Here is a 25,323-nt window from a genome sequence, read left to right as displayed (position 1 = left end):
CCTCTGTCCACAGGATTCATTCACAGACCTCCCTATCCCTTTCTAATGAGACCCCTGCTATTTGTCTGATACCAGACTGGATCAGACAGCCCAGCACACAGCAGGACTGCTCACCCTGTCCCAGTTGTGTCTGAGGGAAATGAAATCCTATCCTGGACAAAATGTCCCCCTGGTTTCCCCAGAGAGCTTTGGCCCAGAGATAGCTCGGTGCTATGAAGCAACTGTGCATCTGCAGCAGGCCCCAATCAGACAGCCTGCCCCCTTATGGGCTGCAGTGTTCAGGCATAAGACCAATCTGCAGGACAGGACACTGATTAGACAGGGACCATGGTTATATTTCACACAGCCGATAGCCCCTCATAGCCTTGCATACTGATACCTTGATTACTACCACTTACTTATTTTGCAGCTTTTTATAATACTGTATTATCAACCCAAACTGCGTATACAAATACTTGACACACTTTCTGGGTACTTGATTATGATAACCAATTCTGCTACAGTCCCATGGGATATGATACATGTTCATCTCACTAAAGCTATATATTTGCACAAACTTTTCAGTGTAAGAGGAGACATGATAAATCATCAAATAAATCAGTGAATGGAATCAATTTAATGCTGAAGGAAGAGCCCTATTTAACATGTTCAAGTGACGGTGGGGCAAGATAAGCATGGGGAAAAGAATTGGGAGTTTCAGCACACAACTGGTGTGGCAGAAATGGAGAGAAGTCATTGTGAAGATTGGAATGCAGAGAGCAATGTCAGGGAGGCTACAGGCAATTACCTCTGCTCTCAGTGCTGAGGAAGTACAAAGGTAGACGGATCTACGATTTTACTAGAGCTGTGGCTACCTTGGGGCTGTGTGATATAGAAAACAGTGTTCCAACATAATGAGAAATATGTCATTAGTAGTAAGGAAAAAACCTTGGGAGTTAGTATTATATTATCCCTTATATTGCATGCTGCTGAGAAATGTCCCCATCACTTCAAACAATCCCAACTAGAGACTAAATCATCCATAGAAATCACTGCCAATTTAAGACAATTAGCATGGTTCTTTTTTTTTTAACAATACAAACATGAACATACAAAAGACAACATTTAGACGCACACGAACATCAATGACATCACAACGAACATCAATGACATCACACCTGCCAAGCCCGAACCGGCTCTTTAATATATTTAGATAATGAACCATATGATTTTTCTATTGTCTTAACGATGGAGGATTGGTATATTTCAAGATAATGGACGAGAAGATAACCATTGGGTATCCCACTGCACCCTCATATGACAGATCTTGAAATATGAACCAAAAAGTAAATTCACATTAATACTTCTGACAGCCAACTTTCTAACTCCACCCATTACTTTTGGACTGTTGCATTCCCAAAAGGTATGGATTATTGAACCTTTGTTAGTTTTACACTTAAGATATATGACTCTCCTTCTGCTGTAGAATTTGATCTCTTTTTAATACATTAGTTTACAAATTGCATGTATTTGACAATTTCTACATCGGTCAGTGCAAAATTGCTTTTTAATTCTGTCATGGAAATACATGTATGTCCTATTACCAAATAATTTATGATTTCTATACCTTTTAGTTTTCCATGTTATTATCGGTGCATACTGAAAAGCTGTTCAAGGATTGTTTTTTTTGCTAGTGAGATTGGTTCTTGTAGAATCCGTTTCATTTTCTTCCATATCGTTATAGTGTTCTTAACAATGAAGTTGTTAATGTTCTTAGCTTTATCCTTTGAAAAATAGACATGTGAAAAGATTCTGGGGGTGAGCATGCACATCTTCAAAAATTACCCATTGTTCCTTTTTAGTGCATTTAACAATGTCTCAAGTAAAAGCCTTGGGTGGGGAGTTGATGCAATTCCAAGTCTGTGAGGTTAAAACCACCCTCAGATTTAGCGAGATGTAAAACTTTTCTTTTATTCTGAGTTTATGAGCTTGATTTCCTTGGACGATAGCCCTGTGCGATATCTTGAAGTGGGCCTTCTGTTTTGCTCATCCACTGAAAGTGACAATGAACAAACCAACCATGGAATGATTTCTCAGACATTCTTTTTCTCTGAACATTTTTTGATCAAGTCTATTTTTATTAAAGCATTTCAAGTAGTTCAAAAAACAAAACAACATTTGCACAATACTTTTTGCAATTTTAGTAAAATGTTTAAATTTGAGTAGAACGGGAAACAGAACCAAGAAAAGAAAATCGTAAAGAAAATTGAAGATACTGTTTAAAACACAGCAGACATTCAAATCAGACAGCAGTATTAGACTTTTCCCATTCTGGATTCTCTCGGTTTACATTTCAGAGCAAGCGTTTCTCAAAAAAAAATGTAGCAAGACAAATTAAAGACAGAAATGTAAATCCCAGGCACCGCCCCCTATATACCCACCTATTACCTTACCACAGGAATAAAAAGACAATGAGAAGAATGAATTTAAGACGACCACACTCCGATGAGCCTTACTAAATGCCAAAGGTAATGAGAAACAATATTTTATTATCCAGCACAAACCCATACTCACCAATACCAAACAGAAAAAACAGAGTTAGAATCAAGGGAGGATCAGTTTTTTTTCCATTTCAGAGGCTCTCTTGTAGACATTGTATGTGGCTACATAGATAAGAGTCATTTTTCCTCATTCAATATTGACCAGTTTTTGGAGGAAACAATGAAGGCATTAATATGTGAAGAGTCCTGCTTGACTTTAATTAAGCTCCAGGACACACTGCCTAGGGTCTACCTACCTGATAAGGCATAATGGGCCAGAATCAGTCATATAATATCAATATAGTCACATCATTTAAATGGGATAAACAAAGTCATCAAAAATAAAAGGACTTACCTCCTGACCTTGAGTGCTAGTCTATGCTCATTCTGATTTGAGAGACCTTGGTAACAGGCTTCAAAAGACTTTCCACACCTGCCACACAAAGACAGGACAACAAACAGGATGGTACATTTATCCCACATCCTCTCCCTACAGTCAGTCAAGTTGACCTTCTAAAAGACACCTGAAGTCAAGCAGTGTCACTTTGGATATCCTGCCTGTGTCCTGGTCTCCGTGGCTCTAAACCAGCGGTACATTACAAACCCCACTGACCTCCAGACAGACTGTGGAGTTGCAATGGGCTCAGGAGAATCAGACTCAACTCCATTTAGACACATTTTTTATGTCTTTACACAAACCACAGACTATGACACTTTTGGTGGAGATCATCCCCAGAGCAGAGCTATGTACTTCCAATAGAGATGTGGGGTTAGGGAGAGAGACAGGACATGCAACACAGATACGCATCATAGGAGAGAAACAACATGGAAATGATAGCCAATGGGAGAAAAGTTACAGGCAATTCGTAGCCTTATCAATCTCAGTTCATATGTAACAGCTTGGCATAGCTGGACACTCAGACATTAAGCCATTGTAGGACTTTATCGATGCAATTCCCCCATATACAAATATCTGAATTGCTAAAATAAGAAAAAAAAGACAAAACAACAATCACATTAAAGCCATCCAGGATCTTCATCTGGCAAACCATTCACATTCCTAATGCATGCCATAAGAGTAGAAGATTCCTCAAGCTGCCTTCAAACTGGTATGTAACAGGGCATTCGGTTGTTCCCTGGTCAGCTCTTAAAGACTGTGCGTTTATTAAGGTAACAACATTGGTGAGGGCAGCCGAGCTAGGCGAGAGCATGTCCAGACCAATACAGTGACTGTCTGTGATGCCCTCTGTAATATTGCCCCCTATGGACCCTGGCCTGTGTTCGCAGGCTCTGGCCAAGGCCCTGTGACTTGAAGAATATGATGTAACCACGTTCAGTGGCATAGTCATGAGGTGTAGCACCAGCCAGCACTTGGACAGCCTTGTATGCTAATGCATTGAAGATTCTCTCCTTTCTCCAACCATCCCTCACATGGAATGATCAATAGACAAGGTACATCTGCTGTATTTAGTGGTTCAGTGATTCACATCAATGCATTGAGTCAGAAAAAAATTGCTGAAGAGAACAATATGTCATAATTAAGTAAAAAATTTAAAAGCTACAGTTGCATCCCCAAACTGCACCTCTAGAAGCAAACCTGTCTAAAAATGACACCTTCCACCAGCCCAATGATATCCTCCGATATCACATCCGAATATCACAACAGTCTCTACATCTCTGTCGCCTCTCTATACCCTGCTTTAATCACATTCAGCTTTATGTTTACATTCCCTCCATGTTCTGATAACCAAGGTCTGTTCTGATCCACCCCACAGCAGCTTCTAAATGTGACAGATAGGGCTGTTTTTTGTTTTATTAATCCTGAGAGAGTGAATTAAAACAGTAAATAATCTTTATCAGACAGCAGGAAAACAATCAATTTCATATGATACAAAGAAAAAAAATCTACATCTCAATACCTGTACAATTGCACGCAGAAAGAACATGTATGCTTTGGAAATAAAAGCCTGTGCATTTTTTTCTTATCATGTTTTGATTACAAAATAATAATTACATTGGCAAATTAGTCTCTTCTGCTGCAATGTCTCACATCCTGGCTTTGCATGGCAGCAAAAACCCATGCGACCTGCAGTCCTGTTTTCCTGCTCAGGAGGGCAGCACTTCAGAAAGGACAAACAGATGAAACACGCTAAAAAGGAGGAGAGGAGAGGCTGCATTACCACAATGCTGCTGCTCCCCTGCACTCCAGGAAAAAAGAAAGAAAAAAGAACAACAGAAATCAGTCATTTTCTCTTCCCGTCATTGCCAAGAGCTTTCCTATAATATTTTCTGCTTACAGCTGTGTGAAAGACAGCTAGGCTGGCTCCCAGAGCAGTGGTGTTGATATGGTCCGTTAGGTCCTGGAACTGTATGTCTTGTCTATTGAAATCAGTTCTGTTGCCAGTTAGTTTTGCAGATGGGTGGTTGCAATGAATGGTACAGGTAACTCTTTGGAGTGAAGTGTTCCCACTGTAGGCACTAGGAAGAACCAAGGCAAAGAGGGGCCCAGTGTCTCAACGTCTCATCTGACCCAACTGATAGTTCTCTCTGGGCTGGCGTTGGTTGCGCTGCTGCTGGGGCTGCTGGCCATTCGATTGCTGTCGTCTCCTCCTCTTCAACGTGCCTGCATGGGAGACACGAACACACTGCTCTCAACATCATAACACTCACACACATACCTGCTTGCATAAAATGAACCAGAGTTACACTTCTTCCAAACACATATGCTACGCTATACTATGCTACACTATACTATGCTACACTATACTATGCTACACTATACTATGCTACACTATACTATGCTACACTATACTATGCTACACTATACTATGCTACACTATACTATGCTACACTATACTATACTACACTATACTACACTATACTATACTACACTACACTACACTACACTATACTATACTACACTATACTATGCTACACCATACTATGCTACACTATACTATGCTACACTATACTATGCTACACTATACTATGCTACACTATACTATGCTACACTATACTATACTACACTATACTATGCTACACTATACTATACGGCACGATACTATGCTACACTATACTATACTACACTATGCTACACTATACTATACTACACTATACTATGCTACACTATACTACACTATGAATATTTTGTTTCCCCCACATCTTCAGTCTAGCTGGGGAGATATGTTTCCCCCCCAGTGTTGAGGCATAACGTACCTGGCAGTGGCTTGGGTGGGGGCAGTTTGGGGTTGCTGCTGGGTGTGTGGACACTGCAGATCTTGATGAAACCAGCCATCAGCATGATGAGAGCAATGCCCATCAGCAACACTGCCCACCAGTGAGCCTGGAACACAGATTATGCAAAGTCTTATTCTTTCCGTGTCTGACAACTTTCATATTGAAACTGGTAAGAACATTTTATAAATTGAGATGTATTTAGCTCCTGAAATTGTTTTAATGCAAACGGGAGTGACAGTTTCAGCAGTAGGGTGAACTAATATTCTGAACAACACAGGTAACTACAGTAGAACTAGGACATTGGCTGGGCCTGGGACACTAACCACTATCCACTCTGCAATGTTCTCGTAGAGCTCTGCGTTGAAGATGGCTTTCTTTAGCCTGGCCAGGGGGCCGTCTGCGTCCACCAGCCGGCACCTCATGAACACGTCGCAGTAACCCTTGAAGTCGTTGCAGGGGGAGCCTGGCTGCAGCGTGGTGATCTTCTTGCTGAAGAAGCCGGCCCACTTCTCGGAGCCCGTGCTGCTGCAGGTGTCGGGTTTCACTGCAGGGTGGGGGAGGAGACGGGGAACACCACTGTGAGGTCACTGCTAACAGGACAGTCCCAGTCTTTGTAGGGTCTTGGTGGTTTAAGATGCATGTCATATTGGGACGGATGGCCAATAATGAGCCGGTGATAGTGGTAACAGGTAAATAACAGACACTTACTTCTCTCCTGACAGCAGACGTGGCACAGCTCAGTCTCATCTGTTCCCTCAATACTGGCACAGGTACACACTTCCAGACCATACTTCTCACAGATGGAGCCAGAGCAGCCCTGGTCGACAGAGACGTAGAGAGGGAAAGGGAAAAACAGGGTGAGTGTCAGCTATGCTCCATTGTCATGATTTAAAGCACTTCAACACACGTTTGGTCAGAGAACTAGACCATACCCCGTTGAGGCAGACTTGTGTGTCTCCATGGCAGGCGGTGAAGTTGGCTTTGGGTTCAGAGGTGGGGCACTGGGCAGTGCCTCCGTTACACATGCCCTGTTCAGCACACTCTGACTCCTCCCTACACTTATCATTGGAGCCCTTGAAGTTGCACGTCGGTGTACAGCACGGACCCTGGCTGGGACTGACAACACAGAACACACACCAAGTCAGCTTCAACTTCCTTTTTACTATAAGGCAGAAACAGAAACAAGTTGAATACTATATTCAATAAATACTACAACAGTACTAACCATAAAATCAACAACATTTTGTCGTACATTATTGGCCACTTACCTACAGATTTTGCCGGGCTTAAGTTTGCACTTGTTGCCGTCGGCCTCGTTGGCGTTGTAGCAGCACTCGTCTTTACACTGGTCACTGTAACCACAGTCACACTGCTCCCCTGCCTCCACCAGACCATTACCACAGATGGGCTGGCCAGACTCTGCACAAACACACACAGGAAGGAGTGATGAGATGCAGTAGAGGACACATAACCTTGGATGCCCATTCCAATGACAAGCGCACCCACACTTCCTTTGCATATGCAAAGATGGACGCCCGCAGGTGCATGTGCGGACACACACACACACACACACACACACACACACACACACACACACACACACACACACACACACACACACACACACACACACACACACACACACACAACCTCAGAAAGACGGCACTTACCCACAAAGCAGTTGCCCCTCTTCTTCTCCAGGACCTGGCTGATGTTCCTCACGCTGCAGATAGAGAACTTGTTGTTGTTGAGCTTGTCCCCTGATGTGGCCCGGGCGTACATGATGTAGTTCCCCTGCTCCTTCTTCTCCTGGGCCTTGGACTCTCCTGGGGTGCACTCTGTCCCAGAGTCATGCTGTCAAACCATAGGGAAGAGGTTCATAGGGAGCCAATGAGCATCTCTCTCTTCCCTCAGGAGGGCGTTAACATAGACTCCTCCACTACTGGGACTTTAAACCAAGACAGATCCTATGGTGAGTATCTCAACAAAGTGATATACAACTGATTAGCATGTGCAGTATGATCTGGTTTGTGCTGTGCACTGAGATAAAAGACCAGACTAGAACCAGACAAGGCCCAGGACAGAATACTCACCGGAGAGCCAAAGTTGTGTCCAACCTCATGTGCGAAGGTGATGTGGGAGACCTTGGGGGGGACATGGGAGGCGTAGTTCTGCACCGTGATGATGCCAGTGTTCAGAGACTTCTTCTTCCCATCAGAGTACAACTTACTCTTCTCACAGATACCTCCGGAGCTCCCTAAGAACACAGTAAAATCACTCATCAAGATCACATGCAGTACACACCATGGAGGATTCTGTCTGTCACACTGTATCCCACACAACAAACTAACAGGACCATAGTGATTTACATGGCATTGAGGATGTACTATTTCCAACTCCGACACAAGTGACAGTGAAATGATGTAACACTCTTATTGGAGTAAATTAAACCTGATACACTGCCTGGAGTGAATTAGCAGAGATCTTTGCTACTGTGGGGGAGCAGAGGGCATTTTGGCCCAGTGGCCACCCGTGTAGGTGAGACACAGACAGCAAAGCAGCCAGGTGGTGCTGAATATACCCGCAGGGGGAGAGTGGCAGCTCGGGCACAGCAGGGGACCTGAAGGGCGCTGCGCCACAGTCACTGAGAATGCCAATTTAAACTTGCTCACTTACCCATTCTCAAAGAGAGAAACGCACTGTCTGGAACACACACATCGACAGACATGGCCAGCTAGCTGTAAAGTGCAAGTGTGGAGCATACTGACACAATCTATTTGGGAAACCTGATTTTGATTGAATAGTTGATTGAATAGTTTCATATTGTGTTTAAAGGGAGTGTTTAAAGTCAGCTCAGATAGTGGGAGTGAGCAGTGGCAGACAGAGCTGAGTCAGAACAGCTTCTCTGTCCCACCCTACCATACTATCAGATTCAGCTGGCACATTGCCGGTCTGCCTCTAGGCTCCCCCTGCACTATACACTCAACACTGCCCTGTCTGAGATCACAGAGTGTGTGTATATGTGTGTGTGCGTGTGGGGGGTGTACAGAGAGAGAGAGAGAGAGAGAGAGAGAGCGTAGGAGAGAGAAGTGGAAATCCCAGTTGCAGTAAGGTCCAATCTCTCCTACAACGGTGGACTAGAGGATTTCTATTTTCTAACCAGCCAGGCTAGGAGGACTGGGGCTCTGCTGGAATACCAGGCAGTGGTGACATCTTTATCTGAGAATAGCCTGTGTGCTTAGTCATAAGGAGGCCACATCTTTGACTACAACAGCTTTTAGACACACAGAGACATGAAACCAAAGCACTTTACAGTATAGGGACATATTTGTGTGTGTGTGTTGCGTGTATGAGGAATGCCTCCATTGAAGCCACTTATGAGTGTGGTAATGGATCAAATCCATTAAAAAAAACATTACCCAGGCCTGACTGGTGTCTCTAGTAGCCGTCTGTTCTCAGTCCACTCCACTGGAGCGTTCAAGGCAGATCTCTTCTCTACAAGCCCACAGCCTCCCTCTACAGCTCTACAGACCCAGATCGATTCAGCCTGCTTAGAACCTTGCTTATTTGCCTGTATTGATTCCCAGTGTTTGTTGTTGTTTTTCATCTTGGGTTCTGTGAGTTAGAAGTTAATCAAGATATGTTGACGATACCTGGGCCAACTGACACTGACCCTTCATTTAAACCTCACTAAGGAAAACACAGCCTGAACTCTGACCTCTGGGGCTGCTGCTCATTGAAAGAAACTTATAGCAGTAACATGTGAACTTGGGATTCAACTACAGTACTGTCCACTCTCTCTACCTCTTGATTATTACTGTGAGGATATCCTGAACCAGGCACAGCCTGCATCTGTATGGACTCCTGTTCTATCTGATTATGACCGTCAACCAGAACTGTAGCGCTCTGGGTCACCCCTGTCACTGTAGAGCTCTGGGTCACCCCTGTCACTGGAGAGCTCTGGGTCACCCCTGTCACTGGAGAGCTCTGGGTCACCCCTGTCACTGGAGAGCTCTGGGTCACCCCTGTCACTGGAGAGCTCTGGGTCACCCCTGTCACTGGAGAGCTCTGGGTCAACCTTGTCACTGGAGAGCCCTGGGTCACCTCTGTCACTGGAGAGCTCTGGGTCACCCTTGTCACTGGAGAGCTCTGGGTCACCCTTGTCACTGGAGAGCTCTGGGTCACCCCTGTCACTGTAGAGCTCTGGGTCACCCCTGTCACTGGAGAGCTCTGGGTCACCCCTGTCACTGGAGAGCTCTGGGTCACCCCTGTCACTGGAGAGCTCTGGGTCACCCCTGTCACTGGAGAGCTCTGGGTCACCCCTGTCACTGTAGAGCTCTGGGTCACCCCTGTCACTGGAGAGCTCTGGGTCACCCCTGTCACTGGAGAGCTCTGGGTCACCCCTGTCACTGTAGAGCTCTGGGTCACCCCTGTCACTGTAGAGCTCTGGGTCACCCCTGTCACTGGAGAGCTCTGGGTCACCCCTGTCACTGGAGAGCTCTGGGTCACCCCTGTCACTGGAGAGCTCTGGGTCACCCCTGTCACTGGAGAGCCCTGGGTCACCCCTGTCACTGGAGAGCTCTGGGTCACCCTGTCTGTGGGCCATTTCTGTCTGTGTGCTATGGCTGTCTCATTGAGTTCTCCCTTCTCACAGTCCACACTACTGACTGACTGACACTATGGGGTTGGTGGAGACCAGAGGGAGACCCAGCTGCAGGCTATAGAAAGGGGTGTGTGATCATCTCCATTGACTGTTTCACATTCTACAAACATCTATGAACTTCCTTCAGGAGAAGGACTCTGTATGTAGCTCCTTTGTCCTTGAGTGAACCTTGTTTGGAGAACGCTGCAGTTTTGACAAACACCCAGGGAGGGAGAAAGCGGAAATCACAAAACATGCTGAGTAGGCAACAACTCAACAACTTAAAAATGCATTTCAAGTGGAAACTGCGTGGAGACGATGCCTTAGCTGATCCAGTCCTCCTCGGCCATGAAAATTAAATTACAGACATGCTGGTGGAACGAGAGAGAGGTGGGGGGGGGGGGGGGGGGGAGAAAGTAGGGATATTGCACTGACAGATGGAGCAGCTTATCAGAGGGCGTGGGCTGGGGTTAATGGACATACTGAGGTTCATTGAGTGTTCTGATAAACATCAGTAGATTGCAGGTACTCAGAGGGCAGAGCAGGGAACCTGCAGCACAGCTTTTGCTTCCTCTCCTCTTTACAATGGAGCGATCCCATTAGAGATACTGGAGCCAGGGAGTCTCTCACAGACCACTGGACACTTGGGTGACTTCTTGGATGCTATACCTTCCTACTCTTTAAGTGGGCATAAATGTCCACTATTCTCAGTTTTCTGTTTTAATTATCCACTGAATTCCTACCCTGAGAGTCTTTATGCAAATGAGTGCAGTACACAAGTTCAATTGGTGTGTGTGCACACACGCACCTGCAGGAGCTCCGACCCAGGCCAGGCCCAGCACCCCGTCGTCAAAGTCCCTGTCACTGAAGACGTAGGCCAGGCAATAGTCATCATGGTTCTGCTCTGAGTTGAGCTCCAGGAACTTCTCCACCCCGATGTTAGCGAAGCGGAACGGATTGGTGATGTCCCGCTCATCACTGGTCGTGTTTATCTGAAGAGATGGAGAGGAATGGGCTCATTGAATAGGTCATGAGTAGGTAATCACACATACATGCTTATGTACACACACACACACACACACACACACACACACACACACACACACACACACACACACACACACACACACACACACACACACACACACACACACACACACACACACACACACACACACACACATATACAGGGGTTTCCATTTGGAAAATGTTACACCGGACATTTGACCAGCAGCATTTTAATTTATCGGACATTTGAGAAATGTACCGGACCCATATGCATTGGGTGTGTAACCTGATTAAGGCGTCCACCCACAGTGCTCAGAATGACAGAAATTACATTTAGATTATGCTAATTCATATTAACAGAACATGCAAGTCAAGAATGCAACAATGTGAGTTCCTTCTTACTGAATTCTGATGTTAGAATAACATGTACTGTTCCTCAGCCAACAAGACCAGTGACGAACAGCAGAATCCCTAGCTTTTGTCAACCTACTATCCCTCATAGTAGAAAAGGTTACCTATTCTGTTGGTCAGCTTGTGGAGAAAGAAATAGCCTGTTCCAAACAGACTCTGGGACAGAGAATAAAAATAAAAAGCAATTAGTCTGATGCAACAGATCAGAACGTTTAGCTTAAAATGTTGAAATGTATTTATTTACATTATAAAACGCAGCAATGCGCACAAGGCAGTAGGCTGCGTGTGAATGTTCCTTCAATAATGCAATTAGCAGGAAAAAGCTCACCAGTTTCATGTGACAGAGATGAAAATATCCGTTAGAAAGAGGGGAGATCTAATATGCAACAACTTGCTAATATGACTAGGATTGTGCCTTGGAATACTGGACAATGAAGGAAAGTTGATATAAAATAATTGCCTCCACGGATATGGACTGATTTTGGCTCGGCTACTTTGAAGCAAGGTAAGAGATGCCTCATATGTATTAAAACGTTCAGGTTTCAAACAATTAAGTATGTTTTCAAAGTGCATACTGCCTCCAGCTAATTGCAAAGAGGTGTGTGACGCGCTGATGAAGTCTGCCTTCTGTTGCCTAAGCATTTACTGTTAGAGATGCTATAGCAGCAGCTCTCGCGCTCTGACAGATTTTACACTCAAAGGCTCTGTATCTGTATGCTGTAGGCGTGTGATAAATAAGATATCCATAAAAAACGAATATACTATACACAAGTGCCAATTGAATGCCACTAAATTATGCAAATGAACCTGTATTTACATCTACTGGTATTAACATAAATGAATAGGCTAAACAAGCATTATTTCACAAATGGGATTTTTTTCTTCTTCTCCCGGACAATTGACCGGAGTCAATTTTATTTATCAGCTTTCAAAATAAATAAATAAAATAGGGCCAAAAGCAGGCTATTACCGACTAACAGAAACCTTGACACACACACACACACACACACACAAACACACACACACACACACACACACACACACACACACACACACACACACACACACACACACACACACACACACACACACACACACACACACACACAAGATGGGAGCTTTGTTAGGAGGGCCTACAGTAACAGGTCTCTGGGGTATTGGAGAAGAGACTTCAAACAAAGGCCACTGTGTCTACATCACTATAATCATTGCTAAAGGTAACTATGTTAATGTGTGTTTGAAGAGAGAGTGGGAAAAGGCTTTAGACAGATAGAAAAATCATTCTACTTAAAAAGTTGCCAGCTCCTTGGACCCAGAGAAACCTTTTGTGAGTTGTTTTGAATTGATTTTGGAATGGGGCCCAGAGCTCCCTACTTTAAATGGCAGCTGGTGTTCACCTGAGGATTTTAAGGATTTATTAGGTCTTGGAGTGTGGTGGAATACTGATGAGTGAGACAAATAGTGGTGCTCACCATCCACACACCCCCCAACCTTGAACACAAACTCACCCTGATCCTTTTGACCATGAAGCTGATGTTGCGGATGCCCAGGAAGTCAGTACCCTGGTAGATAGAGTCAATGGCCTTGACATGGCTGGAGATCTAGAGAATAAAACAGTCACCATTAGATTATGAGAAGTCTGGAACAACTGCACTGCAGAGAGAACATCAGATAAATCATAGTAATGGCATTAAAGACATGACATGTCTGTTAGCCCACCAATGAACACATGAATAATATCTCTAACTACAGAATCACTGTGTTCAGCCAATTGGAATCAATCTGTTGATGACTTGCTCCACACGGTCCAGCCCATCCTATAAACAAGCCTCTAGTCTCAAAGCTAAACCACAATCCTAACGAACACATTTACTTCATCACACTGAACCTTTTTTCTTTATCTCACCTATGGGGAGAGTGAGTGTCCACAGAAATTACATTTGAATCAGCTAGTCTCTCCCTTAACTGGACCCCTGTGAAAGGCAGCATTTCCTCTGCATCTGATTTGTTAGGCTATAGAACTCAGTCAGGAGGAACAGGTCTGCGATGCTGGGCGGGCTGGCTGAAGGAAGGAAGCCAACAACAACAACTGATCAGACCCACAGACAAACACTATTCTGTTTGTAATCCATTTCTCCTGGCGGAATTAAAGGGCAGGCCCTGGTTTCCCCCTGCTGAATGACTCAGAGTGTGTGTGTATTAGGGCTGACCCCATTTAGTCGATTGTTTGGTCGATAGGCTGTTGGTCGCCCGAGATTTCATTAGTCGAGCAGTTGCAAATTTATCAAAATAATTAATGGTGCACAAGACACCGGTCTGATTCGTACTGGTCTCAGTGGACTAATCCATTGCGGAAGCCACTGGGATGGCACAGTCCATCCCTCTAAGATGTGCTATTAAAATTGTAAAAAGGCTATACTAAGTAAGAATAATGGCGCAACACTGATAATTAAATAATATTACATAAATGCGCTTTCTCCCGCGATGGATAGCAGGCGCTGTCCACGGTTCTGAAACGTAATCTTCAGTAAGACGTTGAATTGGTGCCTTTCCCTAAAGCCAATTCCTCCTTCGGCCGCCTCTCCTTCCAGTTCTCTGCTGCCAATGACTGGAACGAACTGCAAAAATCACTGAAGCTGGAGACTCATATCTCCCTCACTAGCTTTAAGCACTAGCTGTCAGAGCAGCTCACAGATCACTGCACCTGTACATAGCCAATCTGTAAATAGCCCATCCAACTACCTCATCCCCATACTGTTATTTATTTTGCTCATTTGCACCCCAGTATGTACTTGCACACTCATCTTCTGCACATCTATCACTCAAGTGTTTAACTGCTAAATTGTAATTATTTCGCCACTATGGCCTATTCATTGCCTTACCTCCCATATCCTACCTCATTTGCACACACTGTATATAGACTTTTTTTCTATTGTATTATTGACTGTATGTTTGTTTATTCCATGTGTAACTCTGTGTTGTTGTTTGTGTCGCACTGCTTTGCTTCATCTTGGCCAGGTCGCAGTTGTAACTGAGAACTTGATCTCAACTGGCCTACCTGGTTAACTTCTTATGGAGTTAACCAGGGGGCAGTATTGAGTAGCTTGGATGAATAAGGTGCCCAGAGTAAACTGCCTGCTACTCAGGCCCAGAAGCTAAGATATGCATACTATTAGTAGATTTGGATAGAAAACACTCTGACGTTTCTAAAACTGTTTGAATGATGTCTGTGAGTATAACAGAACTCATATGGTAGGCAAAAACCTGACAAAAAAAATCCAACCAGGAAGTGGGAAATCTGAGGTTTGTAGTTTTTCAACTCTTTGCCTATCCAAGATAGTGTAAATTTGGTCCGATTGCACTTCCTAAGGCTTCCACTAGATGTCAACTGTCAACAGTCTTTAGAACCTTGTGAAGGAGGAGAGAATGAAAGCTGATTGAGTAAGAGATCTGCCAGAAGACCATGAGCTCATTCAGGCACGCTCCCGTGAGAGGTAGCTGCCTTCATTTGCATTTCTAAAGACAAAGGAATTCTCCGGTTGAAACATTATTGAAGATTTATGTTAAAAACAACAATCAAGGATTGATTCATACATCGTTTGACATGTTTCTACGAACTGTAATGGAATTTTTAGATTTTTCGTCTGGCCTGCGTCGTGAATTTGGTTTCGTGAACTAAAGGCGCAAACAAAAAGGAGGTATTTGGACATAAATGATGGACTTTATCGAACAAAACAATGTTTTTTTTGTGGAACTGGGATTGCTGGGAGTGCATTCTGATGAAGATCATCAAAGGTAAGTGAATATTTAAAATGCTATTTCTGAGTAATATTGACTACCCAGTATCTTTTTGGCTGCTTTGTTGTCTAAAGGCTGTACTCAGATTATTGCATGGTGTGCTTTCTCCGTAAAGTAAAAAAAAAATCTGACACAGCGGTTGCATTAAGGAGAAGTTTATCTAAAGTTCCGTGTATAATAGTAAAATCTTTATCAATGTTTATTATGAGTATTTCTGTAAATTGATGTGGCTCTCTACAAAATCACCGGATGTTTTGGAAGCAAAATATTACTGAACGTAACGCGCCAATGTAAACTGAGATTTTTAGATATAAATATGAACTTTATCAAACAAAACATACATGTATTGTGTAACATGAAGTCCTATGAGTGTCATCTGATGAAGATCATCAAAGGTAAGTGATTAATCTTATCAATATTTCTGCTTTTTGTGACTCCTTTCTTTGGCTGGAAAAATGGCTGTGTTTTTCTGTGACTAGGTAATGACATAACACAATCAGATGGTGTGCTTTCATCGTAAAGCCTTTTTGAAATCGGACACTGTGGTGGGATTAACAACAATTTTCTTTAAAATTGTGTAAAATACTTGTATGTTTGAGGAATTTTAATTATGAGATTTCTGTTGTTTGAATTTGGCGCCCTGCACTTTCACTGGCTGTTGTCATATCGATCCCGCAATATCACAAATTCGGCTGTTTTTCAATCTTTGCTATGCTGTAATAAAGGCTTTGTAATTTTTTCCGTTATAAGTAATACCAGAGTCTGTTCAATTTTATATAGTGTTGTTTACACTTCCAAACGGGCAGGAAAAAAGTATAATATTGTACTCCAACAGCACATGTTTGCCACACAATACTCATTCAGAGCGTGCTCCTATATCCTCCTTTATCTTTATCTTCAATAGTTTCCACGGCTAAGTCAAATGTCTTCCACACATCTGACTTTCCTTTTCCCTCCTACGCAACCAGTAAACATCCCCCATTTCGAGTTTATTTTTCATGTCCTCCTCATCCGTTTTGCTGTCACGTGTTATGGCGTTCAGAGTTTGTTATAACCAATATATTGATGTGATTATAATAGGTTATAGGTCAGACCCTATTGATCAAGTGCATGCACTGCATACATGTTTTACGTAAAGAGATGTTTTTCCTAAACAAATGAGGTATTTCGGTTACAGAACCTCAGTCAGAAACAAGTAAGACAGGAAATGGCTGTAATTATGTTGCAGCTTCAGCACAGACAGCAGCGATAAACACTTGCTGTGCTGGGGTGCCTGTTCGCTGCAGCAGGTAGGAGAGCGAGACAACGCGCACCAGTCACACAGGCTCCCGCTGTCATTTCATTTTAACACAGCACGGCCATCGGGCTCCCGAGTCATTTGTGTGTATTATTTATTTAATCAAACAGTGAGCTTAAAGCATCAGACAAGCTCAGTGCATATAGTTGCTTTTATTCAAACACTTTGGGTGTGTCTATATATGGAAAATTACACTTTTAAAATGTAGACCAATAAAATAGTTGAAAGAACAGATGACTCTCGATCAACCAATATATTTTTTTAGTCTGGGACAGCCCTAGTGTGTGTACAGCCTCAGTACCTGTGCGATGACAGCCTCTCTGGTGCCGTAGTACTTGAAGAAGAGGTGGTCAGTCTGGATGAAGAGCTGGCAGGTGTTCTTCTCTATCTGAGCTGCTCTCTTCTTCCTCAGGATCACCGGACCATGTCCATGGGACCTCTCCTCTTCCTCCACCACACTGCTGGGCTCCTGCAGAGACAACAACCAGAGGAATGACTACCATTAGTCAACTAGGAGGGAGAGATGGATGTGATGGAGAGTGAGGTGGAATGAGGGGAGCTAGAAGAAGAGAGATAGGGGAGATAGATTGAGAGTGGGAAGCGGGAGGTTGAAAAAAAAGAGCACACGACTAAGAAATTACATGAGAAGGTGACTAACAGGAATGTGTAAGGATTTCGGCCATTTTGGTCGGGAAAAAATCCCATGTCTTCAAATGTGGAGAAAGAGGGCCCTAGCTTCTGAACGGAGGAGGTCTTCCAGAACATGGGGAAACATTTCCTGACACACCCCTGGTCTGGTCTGACTCATCCCTGGGAAGAGAGAACACCAACTCTTCACCCTGCCAAATGATCTGTGACATCACTCTACTCAGTCATCCAATGTTCCACAGAGCTGAAAGGGATAAGAACCTGGGAACAATAAGATACATCTGGCTCTCGTTACAGCTCCAACAACAAGTTTGACTTAATCACTTCCATGTTTCCTTATCATGCTAACTGTTATTTTACCATGGAGCAAGAAGATGTGAGGTGGTTTGTATGGTCCTCCAGTACTGTGTCCAGAACGTTGTTGTACAGTATTGGTGAGTGCTGTATAGCTATAGAGTTGGTTTCACAGTGGGGTATTATCAGCTCACCTTGAGAGGCTCCTCCATAGCCGAGGCCTGGTACTTCTTCATCCTTTCAAACACTGAGTGGTCAGCACAGCCCCCCTCTGACCCATACTTATGAGGGTAATCTGGGAGGAGAAGAGGAAACCATCAATATGAGCTCAATCATATTACCAGTAATATTGGTTCTCAGCTTCAGGCTAAACCTGTTTAGAATGGGAATTAAAAAGGTTGTACACAATAGCAGCCATAGTGTGGTCTCATCTACTCTATGCAAGGCCCTCTAAAACGTACCAGTATAACCTCATCTACTCTATGCAAGGCCCTCTAAAACGTACCAGTATAACCTCATCTACTCTATGCAAGGCCCTCTAAAACACACCAGTATAACCTCATCTACTCTATGCAAGGCCCTCTAAAACATACCAGTATAACCTCATCTACTCTATGCAAGGCCCTCTAAAACATACTAGTATAACCTCATCTACTCTATGCAAGGCCCTCTAAAACATACCAGTATAACCTCCTCTTCTCTATGCAAGGCCCTCTAAAACGTACCAGTATAACCTCCTCTTCTCTATGCAAGGCCCTCTAAAACGTACCAGTATAACCTCCTCTTCTCTATGCAAGGCCCTCTAAAACGTACCAGTATAACCTCATCTATTCTATGCAAGGCCCTCTAAAACATACCAGTATAACCTCCTCTTCTCTATGCAAGGCCCTCTAAAACGTACCAGTATAACCTCCTCTTCTCTATGCAAGGCCCTCTAAAACGTACCAGTATAACCTCCTCTTCTCTATGCAAGGCCCTCTAAAACGTACCAGTATAACCTCATCTATTCTATGCAAGGCCCTCTAAAACATACCAGTATAACCTCCTCTTCTCTATGCAAGGCCCTCTAAAACATACCAGTATAACCTCATCTACTCTATGCAAGGCCCTCTAAAACATACCAGTATAACCTCATCTACTCTATGCAAGGCCCTCTAAAACATACCAGTATAATAACCTTACTATCTCTAGCAGCAACATTCATCTGAGTGTGGAGATATCAGAGCACTATATGTCAATGTTCATTAGGACAGAAAGAAGCTGTAGTTAATATCTCTCGCTCTCGGTGTGTGTGTGTGTAACAAGGCCTAACACACAGACCGTCTACGCTAACTGAAAGAATAAGCCTCTGTTCACTGCTGGCGTCTCCTTCTCCAGGCTGGAGAATAACAAAGTAGTCTTCCTCCCAAATTACATGTCACTGACTCACTCACTGCTCGACTTTCCTATACCTTCCTCTGCCAGAGGCTCTGAAAAACACCTATAAAAAAAAGAAAACACCTCAATAAGGAGCAACACTACTACTTGCAACTACAGTATCCAGAAAAGTCCAGTATTCAGCAATACACCTTCACAATTACTAACACAGATCATTGTCAAAGAACGGTCTGAGATACCACAGATTTTGCCACAGAGTTCAGATTTAAACCTACATCTAAGCAGTGACCGTGTCCTTGCCCTCTGCAGAAAAACAATGCCATTGCCTAGAACAACATGTGGTGCTGTGTCCCTCTGTGGACTGGCTGGCTGCTGGAGCATTCTCCATGGGACCAAATCAGTAAAAACAGACACAGAGCGGGGTACTTTACAACCCAGCTAACATGGTGATCTTCAAGAACACAGTTTGTTCACAGGCATCTGCCTAAAGCAGGTGCACAGATCCAATTTTCTCATAAAACGGAACATAATTTTGATTAACGCATACAATTCAAATCTATTGACTCTGCTCTGATGTCAGCCATTGAAGAGCAGCCAGCAAGCAAGTTGGAGAGCACCCTCCCTGTCATCACCATCCTGTTCCTAAATGAGCCAATAAACAAGCAGTCTCACCATAGTACAGAGCTACCCTGTAGAATGAGCTCAGCGATCACTATGCAGAACACAGAACTGCACAGTGAAACACTAATGAAAATGAGTAAACCATAGTGACACAGAACTCTTAGCAAAGAGTGCTAATTGCCTGTGGAAATCTGAAAACTCTTATAATGGGTTTTTGTAATCTACACTCTTTACCTTCACAGCAGGCGTGAATGCTAATGAGCTCCAATTACGGCTGTGTGTTTAGTCAACAGAATAACACAGGGCTTTCTACTTCTTCCCTAGTTGGCTTTATCTATTCACAGCAAACTAATTCTGCCATCTCTGTCTGATGAAGTCAGTCCCTACAGAACAAAGCCATTTGTTCCAGGACGAAGACGCAGGGTTGGGAACAGGTATGGAGGACACACTGGGAGGTAGGCAGTTACTTTGACCTGGTTAGGCTACGTGACCATGGAAAACTTCTGACCCTTATTATGTGGGAGACGGAGGTAGGCAGTTACTTTGTCCTGGTTAGGCTACGTGACCATGGAAAACTTCTGACCCTTATTATGTGGGAGACGGAGGTAGACAGTTACTTTGTCCTGGTTAGGCTACGTGACCATGGAAAACTTCTGACCCTTATTATGTGGGAGACGGAGGTAGACAGTTACTTTGTCCTGGTTAGGCTACGTGACCATGGAAAACTTCTGACCCTTATTATGTGGGAGACGGAGGTAGGCAGTTACTTTGTCCTGGTTAGGCTACGTGACCATGGAAAACTTCTGACCCTTATTATGTGGGAGACGGAGGTAGACAGTTACTTTGTCCTGGTTAGGCTACGTGACCATGGAAAACTTCTGACCCTTATTATGTGGGAGACGGAGGTAGGCAGTTACTTTGTCCTGGTTAGGCTACGTGACCATGGAAAACTTCTGACCCTTATTATGTGGGAGACGGAGGTAGACAGTTACTTTGTCCTGGTTAGGCTACGTGACCATGGAAAACTTCTGACCCTTATTATGTGGGAAACGGAGGTAGACAGTTACTTTGTCCTGGTTAGGCTACGTGACCATGGAAAACTTCTGACCCTTATTATGTGGGAGACGGAGGTAGGCAATTACTTTGTCCTGGTTATGCTACGTGACCATGGAAAACTTCTGACCCTTATTATGTGGGAGACGGAGGTAGACAGTTACTTTGTCCTGGTTAGGCTACGTGACCATGGAAAACTTCTGACCCTTATTATGTGGGAGACGGAGGTAGGCAGTTACTTTGTCCTGGTTAGGCTACGTGACCATGGAAAACTTCTGACCCTTATTATGTGGGAGACGGAGGTAGACAGTTACTTTGTCCTGGTTAGGCTACGTGACCATGGAAAACTTCTGACCCTTATTATGCGAGAGATGGAGGTAGACAGTTACTTTGTCCTGGTTAGGCTAGGGGACCATGGAAAACTTCTGACCCTTATTATGCGGGAGACGGAGGTAGACAGTTAATTTGTCCTGGTTAGGCTACGTGACCATAGAAAACTTCTGACCCTTATTATGTGGGAGACGAAGGTAGACAGTTACTTTGTCCTGGTTAGGCTACGTGACCATGGAAAACTTCTGACCCTTATTATGTGGGAGACGGAGGTAGACAGTTACTTTGTCCTGGTTAGGCTACGTGACCATGGAAAACTTCTGACCCTTATTATGTGGGAGACGGAGGTAGGCAGTTACTTTGTCCTGGTTAGGCTACGTGACCATGGAAAACTTCTGACCCTTATTATGTGGGAGACGGAGGTAGACAGTTACTTTGTCCTGGTTAGGCTACGTGACCATGGAAAACTTCTGACCCTTATTATGTGGGAGACAGAGGTAGACAGTTACTTTGTCCTGGTTAGGCTACGTGACCCTGGAAAACTTCTGACCCTTATTATGTGGGAGACGGAGGTAGACAGTTACTTTGTCCTGGTTAGGCTACGTGACCCTGGAAAACTTCTGACCCTTATTATGTGGGAGACGGAGGTAGACAGTTACTTTGTCCTGGTTAGGCTACGTGACCATGGAAAACTTCTGACCCTTATTATGTGGGAGACGGAGGTAGACAGTTACTTTGTCCTGGTTAGGCTACGTGACCATGGAAAACTTCTGACCCTTATTATGTGGGAGACGGAGGTAGACAGTTACTTTGTCCTGGTTAGGCTACGTGACCATGGAAAACTTCTGACCCTTATTATGTGGGAGACGGAGGTAGACAGTTACTTTGTCCTGGTTAGGCTACGTGACCATGGAAAACTTCTGAATCTTATTATGTGGGAGACGGAGGTAGACAGTTACTTTGTCCTGGTTAGGCTACGTGACCATGGAAAACTTCTGACCCTTATTATGTGGGAGACGGAGGTAGACAGTTACTTTGTCCTGGTTAGGCTACGTGACCATGGAAAACTTTTGACCCTTATTATGTGGGAGACGGAGGTAGACAGTTACTTTGTCCTGGTTAGGCTACGTGACCATGGAAAACTTCTGACCCTTATTATGTGGGAGACGGAGGTAGACAGTTACTTTGTCCTGGTTAGGCTACGTGACCATGGAAAACTTCTGACCCTTATTATGTGGGAGACGGAGGTAGACAGTTACTTTGTCCTGGTTAGGCTACGTGACCATGGAAAACTTCTGACCCTTATTATGCGGGAGACGGAGGTAGGCAGTTACTTTGTCCTGGTTAGGCTACGTGACCATGGAAAACTTCTGACCCTTATTATGTGGGAGACGGAGGTAGACAGTTACTTTGTCCTGGTTAGGCTACGTGACCATGGAAAACTTTTGACCCTTATTATGTGGGAGACGGAGGTAGACAGTTACTTTGTCCTGGTTAGGCTACGTGACCATGGAAAACTTCTGACCCTTATTATGTGGGAGACGGAGGTAGACAGTTACTTTGTCCTGGTTAGGCTACGTGACCATGGAAAACTTCTGACCCTTATTATGCGAGAGACGGAGGTAGACAGTTACTTTGTCCTGGTTAGGCTACGTGACCATGGAAATCTTCTGACCCTTATTATGCGGGAGACGGAGGTAGGCAGTTACTTTGTCCTGGTTAGGCTACGTGACCATGGAAAACTTCTGACCCTTATTATGTGGGAGACAGAGGTAGACAGTTACTTTGTCCTGGTTAGGCTACGTGACCATGGAAAACATCTGACCCTTATTATGTGGGAGACGGAGGTAGACAGTTACTTTGTCCTGGTTAGGCTACGTGACCATGGAAAACTTCTGACCCTTATTATGTGGGAGACGGAGGTAGACAGTTACTTTGTCCTGGTTAGGCTACGTGACCATGGAAAACTTCTGACCCTTATTATGTGGGAGACGGAGGTAGACAGTTACTTTGTCCTGGTTAGGCTACGTGACCATGGAAAACTTCTGACCCTTATTATGTGGGAGACGGAGGTAGACAGTTACTTTTTCCTGGTTAGGCTACGTGACCATGGAAAACTTCTGACCCTTATTATGCGAGAGACGGAGGTAGGCAGAGTAACATATGGATATGCTGTTTTGGGTTTGGGCAGAGTGAGGTGAACTCAGGGGCCTCAGCCGGGGCTCTCTGGGCCTGGGGAATGGTGCAGTGTCAACCAGGCCTGACAGCTCTGTTGCTGTCTAAGCGGGCAGCATAACAGAGCAAGCAGGGTGAGGAGGAAGATGCGGTGTGTGTGTGTGTGTGTGTGTGTGTGTGTGTGTGTGTGTGTGTGTGTGTGTCTGTCACTAATGAGGACTCTGGGATAACAGAGCCACCTCTCCCTCCCCTGGGCAACATGCCCTCCCTACTCTGCTTCAGATACCTGAGACAGGACTTCAAAACACAGGCCAGCACACTCAGCACGTTGAATGTTTTAACCTATACACCGCAATACAACAACCCTGAATACACAGAATAACTGAATGCATATGCCATCAATCAATCAGGCCGTTACTGTACAATGTGCTGATAATAAAACAAGGTCAGGTCAGACTGCTCTGTGATCAGTTCCTAGCAGATACATTATTCTCTCCCCAAGTTATCCCCAGATAGTAACATGCAGTGAGATGGAGTCAATAACGCTGACTGTACGCTTCAATAGAGGTCTCCTCTCTCCACTGCATCTTTTCCCTAATGTACACAACACACAGTCGATGCCACTGCTCTAGTCAATAGCGAAAGCCCCTCTAATCACAACAAAAACACACACCAGTCAAGCAATCAATCCTACAACTAGGATAATGTAATTACAGTACATGTATGCATCTCATTTAGTCTACACCAATCAGCACTCTTACATCCATCACAACCAGAGCCACCACAACATACTGGCATAGAAATGGACTCCAAATGGCTTCCAGAGTGGTGTAGCACTCTACGCCACTGCAACTCAGTATTGAGGCATCTCTACAGCCTGGGGTTCGATCCCAGGCTGTATCACAGCCAGCCGTGACCGGGAGTTCCATAGGAAGGCACACAATTGGCCCAGTGTAATCTGTGTTAGGGGAGGGTTTTGCTCATCACGCTCTAGCAACTCCTTGTGGTGGGCTGTGCGCCTGCAAGCTGACTTCAGTTGAACGTTGTTTCCTCTGACACATTTGTGTGGCTGGCTTCCAGGTTAAGCGAGCGGGAGTTAAGAAGCAGTGCGGCATGGCGGGTCATGTTTGGATGACGTATGACTCGACCTTCGCCTTTCCCGAGCCCGTTGGGGAGTTGCAGCGATGAGATAAGATCATAACTACATATTGAATATCATGAAATTGGGGAGAAAAAAGGGGTGAAAAAATATACAAATTTTATTACAAGAAGATAAGATTTAAAATATATATATATATTAAATGGACTCCAAAGACATAACACTCAGTACACAGTCCTATTCTTCAAAGTCCTTATAGGCATCATTTAGACGTATTGTGAGTGAGACTTAGTCCTCGTGAGTGGTTAGTCCTCAAAGCCCTCAGGCTGAGTCTGGCAGTGCTGGGAGGACATGGCGCAGCAGAGCTGCTGTTATAAGCCTCCCAAATTAACCTGTCGGTCACCAGCCTGCATGACGGGAGCAGAAATGCCACCGCCACAAGCCAACGGGCATGTCACTCTGTCTGCCAGCGACAGCAACGCTTTCACCTCCTTTTATCACACACCGGCACACAGGAACACACACACTCTCCCCAAGGAAATTCAAGGAACATACACACTCAGCTCCCAGAAACACAGTCCTAAAGAACACACATCGCTGTAATGAGAACACAGTGCCGACAAATACACCTCGAAACGCACTCAGTCCCAAAGAACACAAACTCAGGCCCAACAAAAGCACTCACACACACACACACACACACACACACACACACACACACACAGCTCTGCGACATACAAGTAAACAATACACTCAGCCAGCGTTTCACACTCCCTCAACCTTCATAACCTCCTCTCCTCAGACAAATTTGTAC

General features: G+C 44.4%; 1 protein-coding gene across 1 annotated transcript in view; it reads right to left on the bottom strand.

Annotated features, from left to right (window-relative positions):
• Positions 1-2,096: 2,096 nt before the first annotated feature.
• Positions 2,097-25,323, bottom strand: part of LOC139411473 (disintegrin and metalloproteinase domain-containing protein 10-like) — a 116,116-nt gene continuing 92,889 nt past the window's right edge. Inside the window, exons 5-16 of the mRNA XM_071157895.1 lie at positions 18,049-18,149; positions 17,214-17,381; positions 13,326-13,418; positions 11,207-11,390; positions 7,850-8,013; positions 7,427-7,610; positions 7,025-7,175; positions 6,689-6,872; positions 6,465-6,573; positions 6,080-6,300; positions 5,736-5,862; positions 2,097-5,142 (exon numbers count right to left, since the gene is read on the bottom strand). Coding sequence (XP_071013996.1) covers positions 5,033-5,142; positions 5,736-5,862; positions 6,080-6,300; positions 6,465-6,573; positions 6,689-6,872; positions 7,025-7,175; positions 7,427-7,610; positions 7,850-8,013; positions 11,207-11,390; positions 13,326-13,418; positions 17,214-17,381; positions 18,049-18,149 — 1,796 coding nt within the window. The 3' untranslated portion in view covers positions 2,097-5,032. The remainder of the gene's footprint in view (positions 5,143-5,735; positions 5,863-6,079; positions 6,301-6,464; positions 6,574-6,688; positions 6,873-7,024; positions 7,176-7,426; positions 7,611-7,849; positions 8,014-11,206; positions 11,391-13,325; positions 13,419-17,213; positions 17,382-18,048; positions 18,150-25,323) is intronic.

The sequence above is a fragment of the Oncorhynchus clarkii genome, chromosome 6 (genome assembly GCF_045791955.1).
Source record: "Oncorhynchus clarkii lewisi isolate Uvic-CL-2024 chromosome 6, UVic_Ocla_1.0, whole genome shotgun sequence".
Taxonomy (NCBI): Eukaryota; Metazoa; Chordata; class Actinopteri; order Salmoniformes; family Salmonidae; genus Oncorhynchus; species Oncorhynchus clarkii.
Note: the sequence above shows the minus strand (reverse complement) of the source record. Positions and strands in the feature narration are given on the sequence as shown.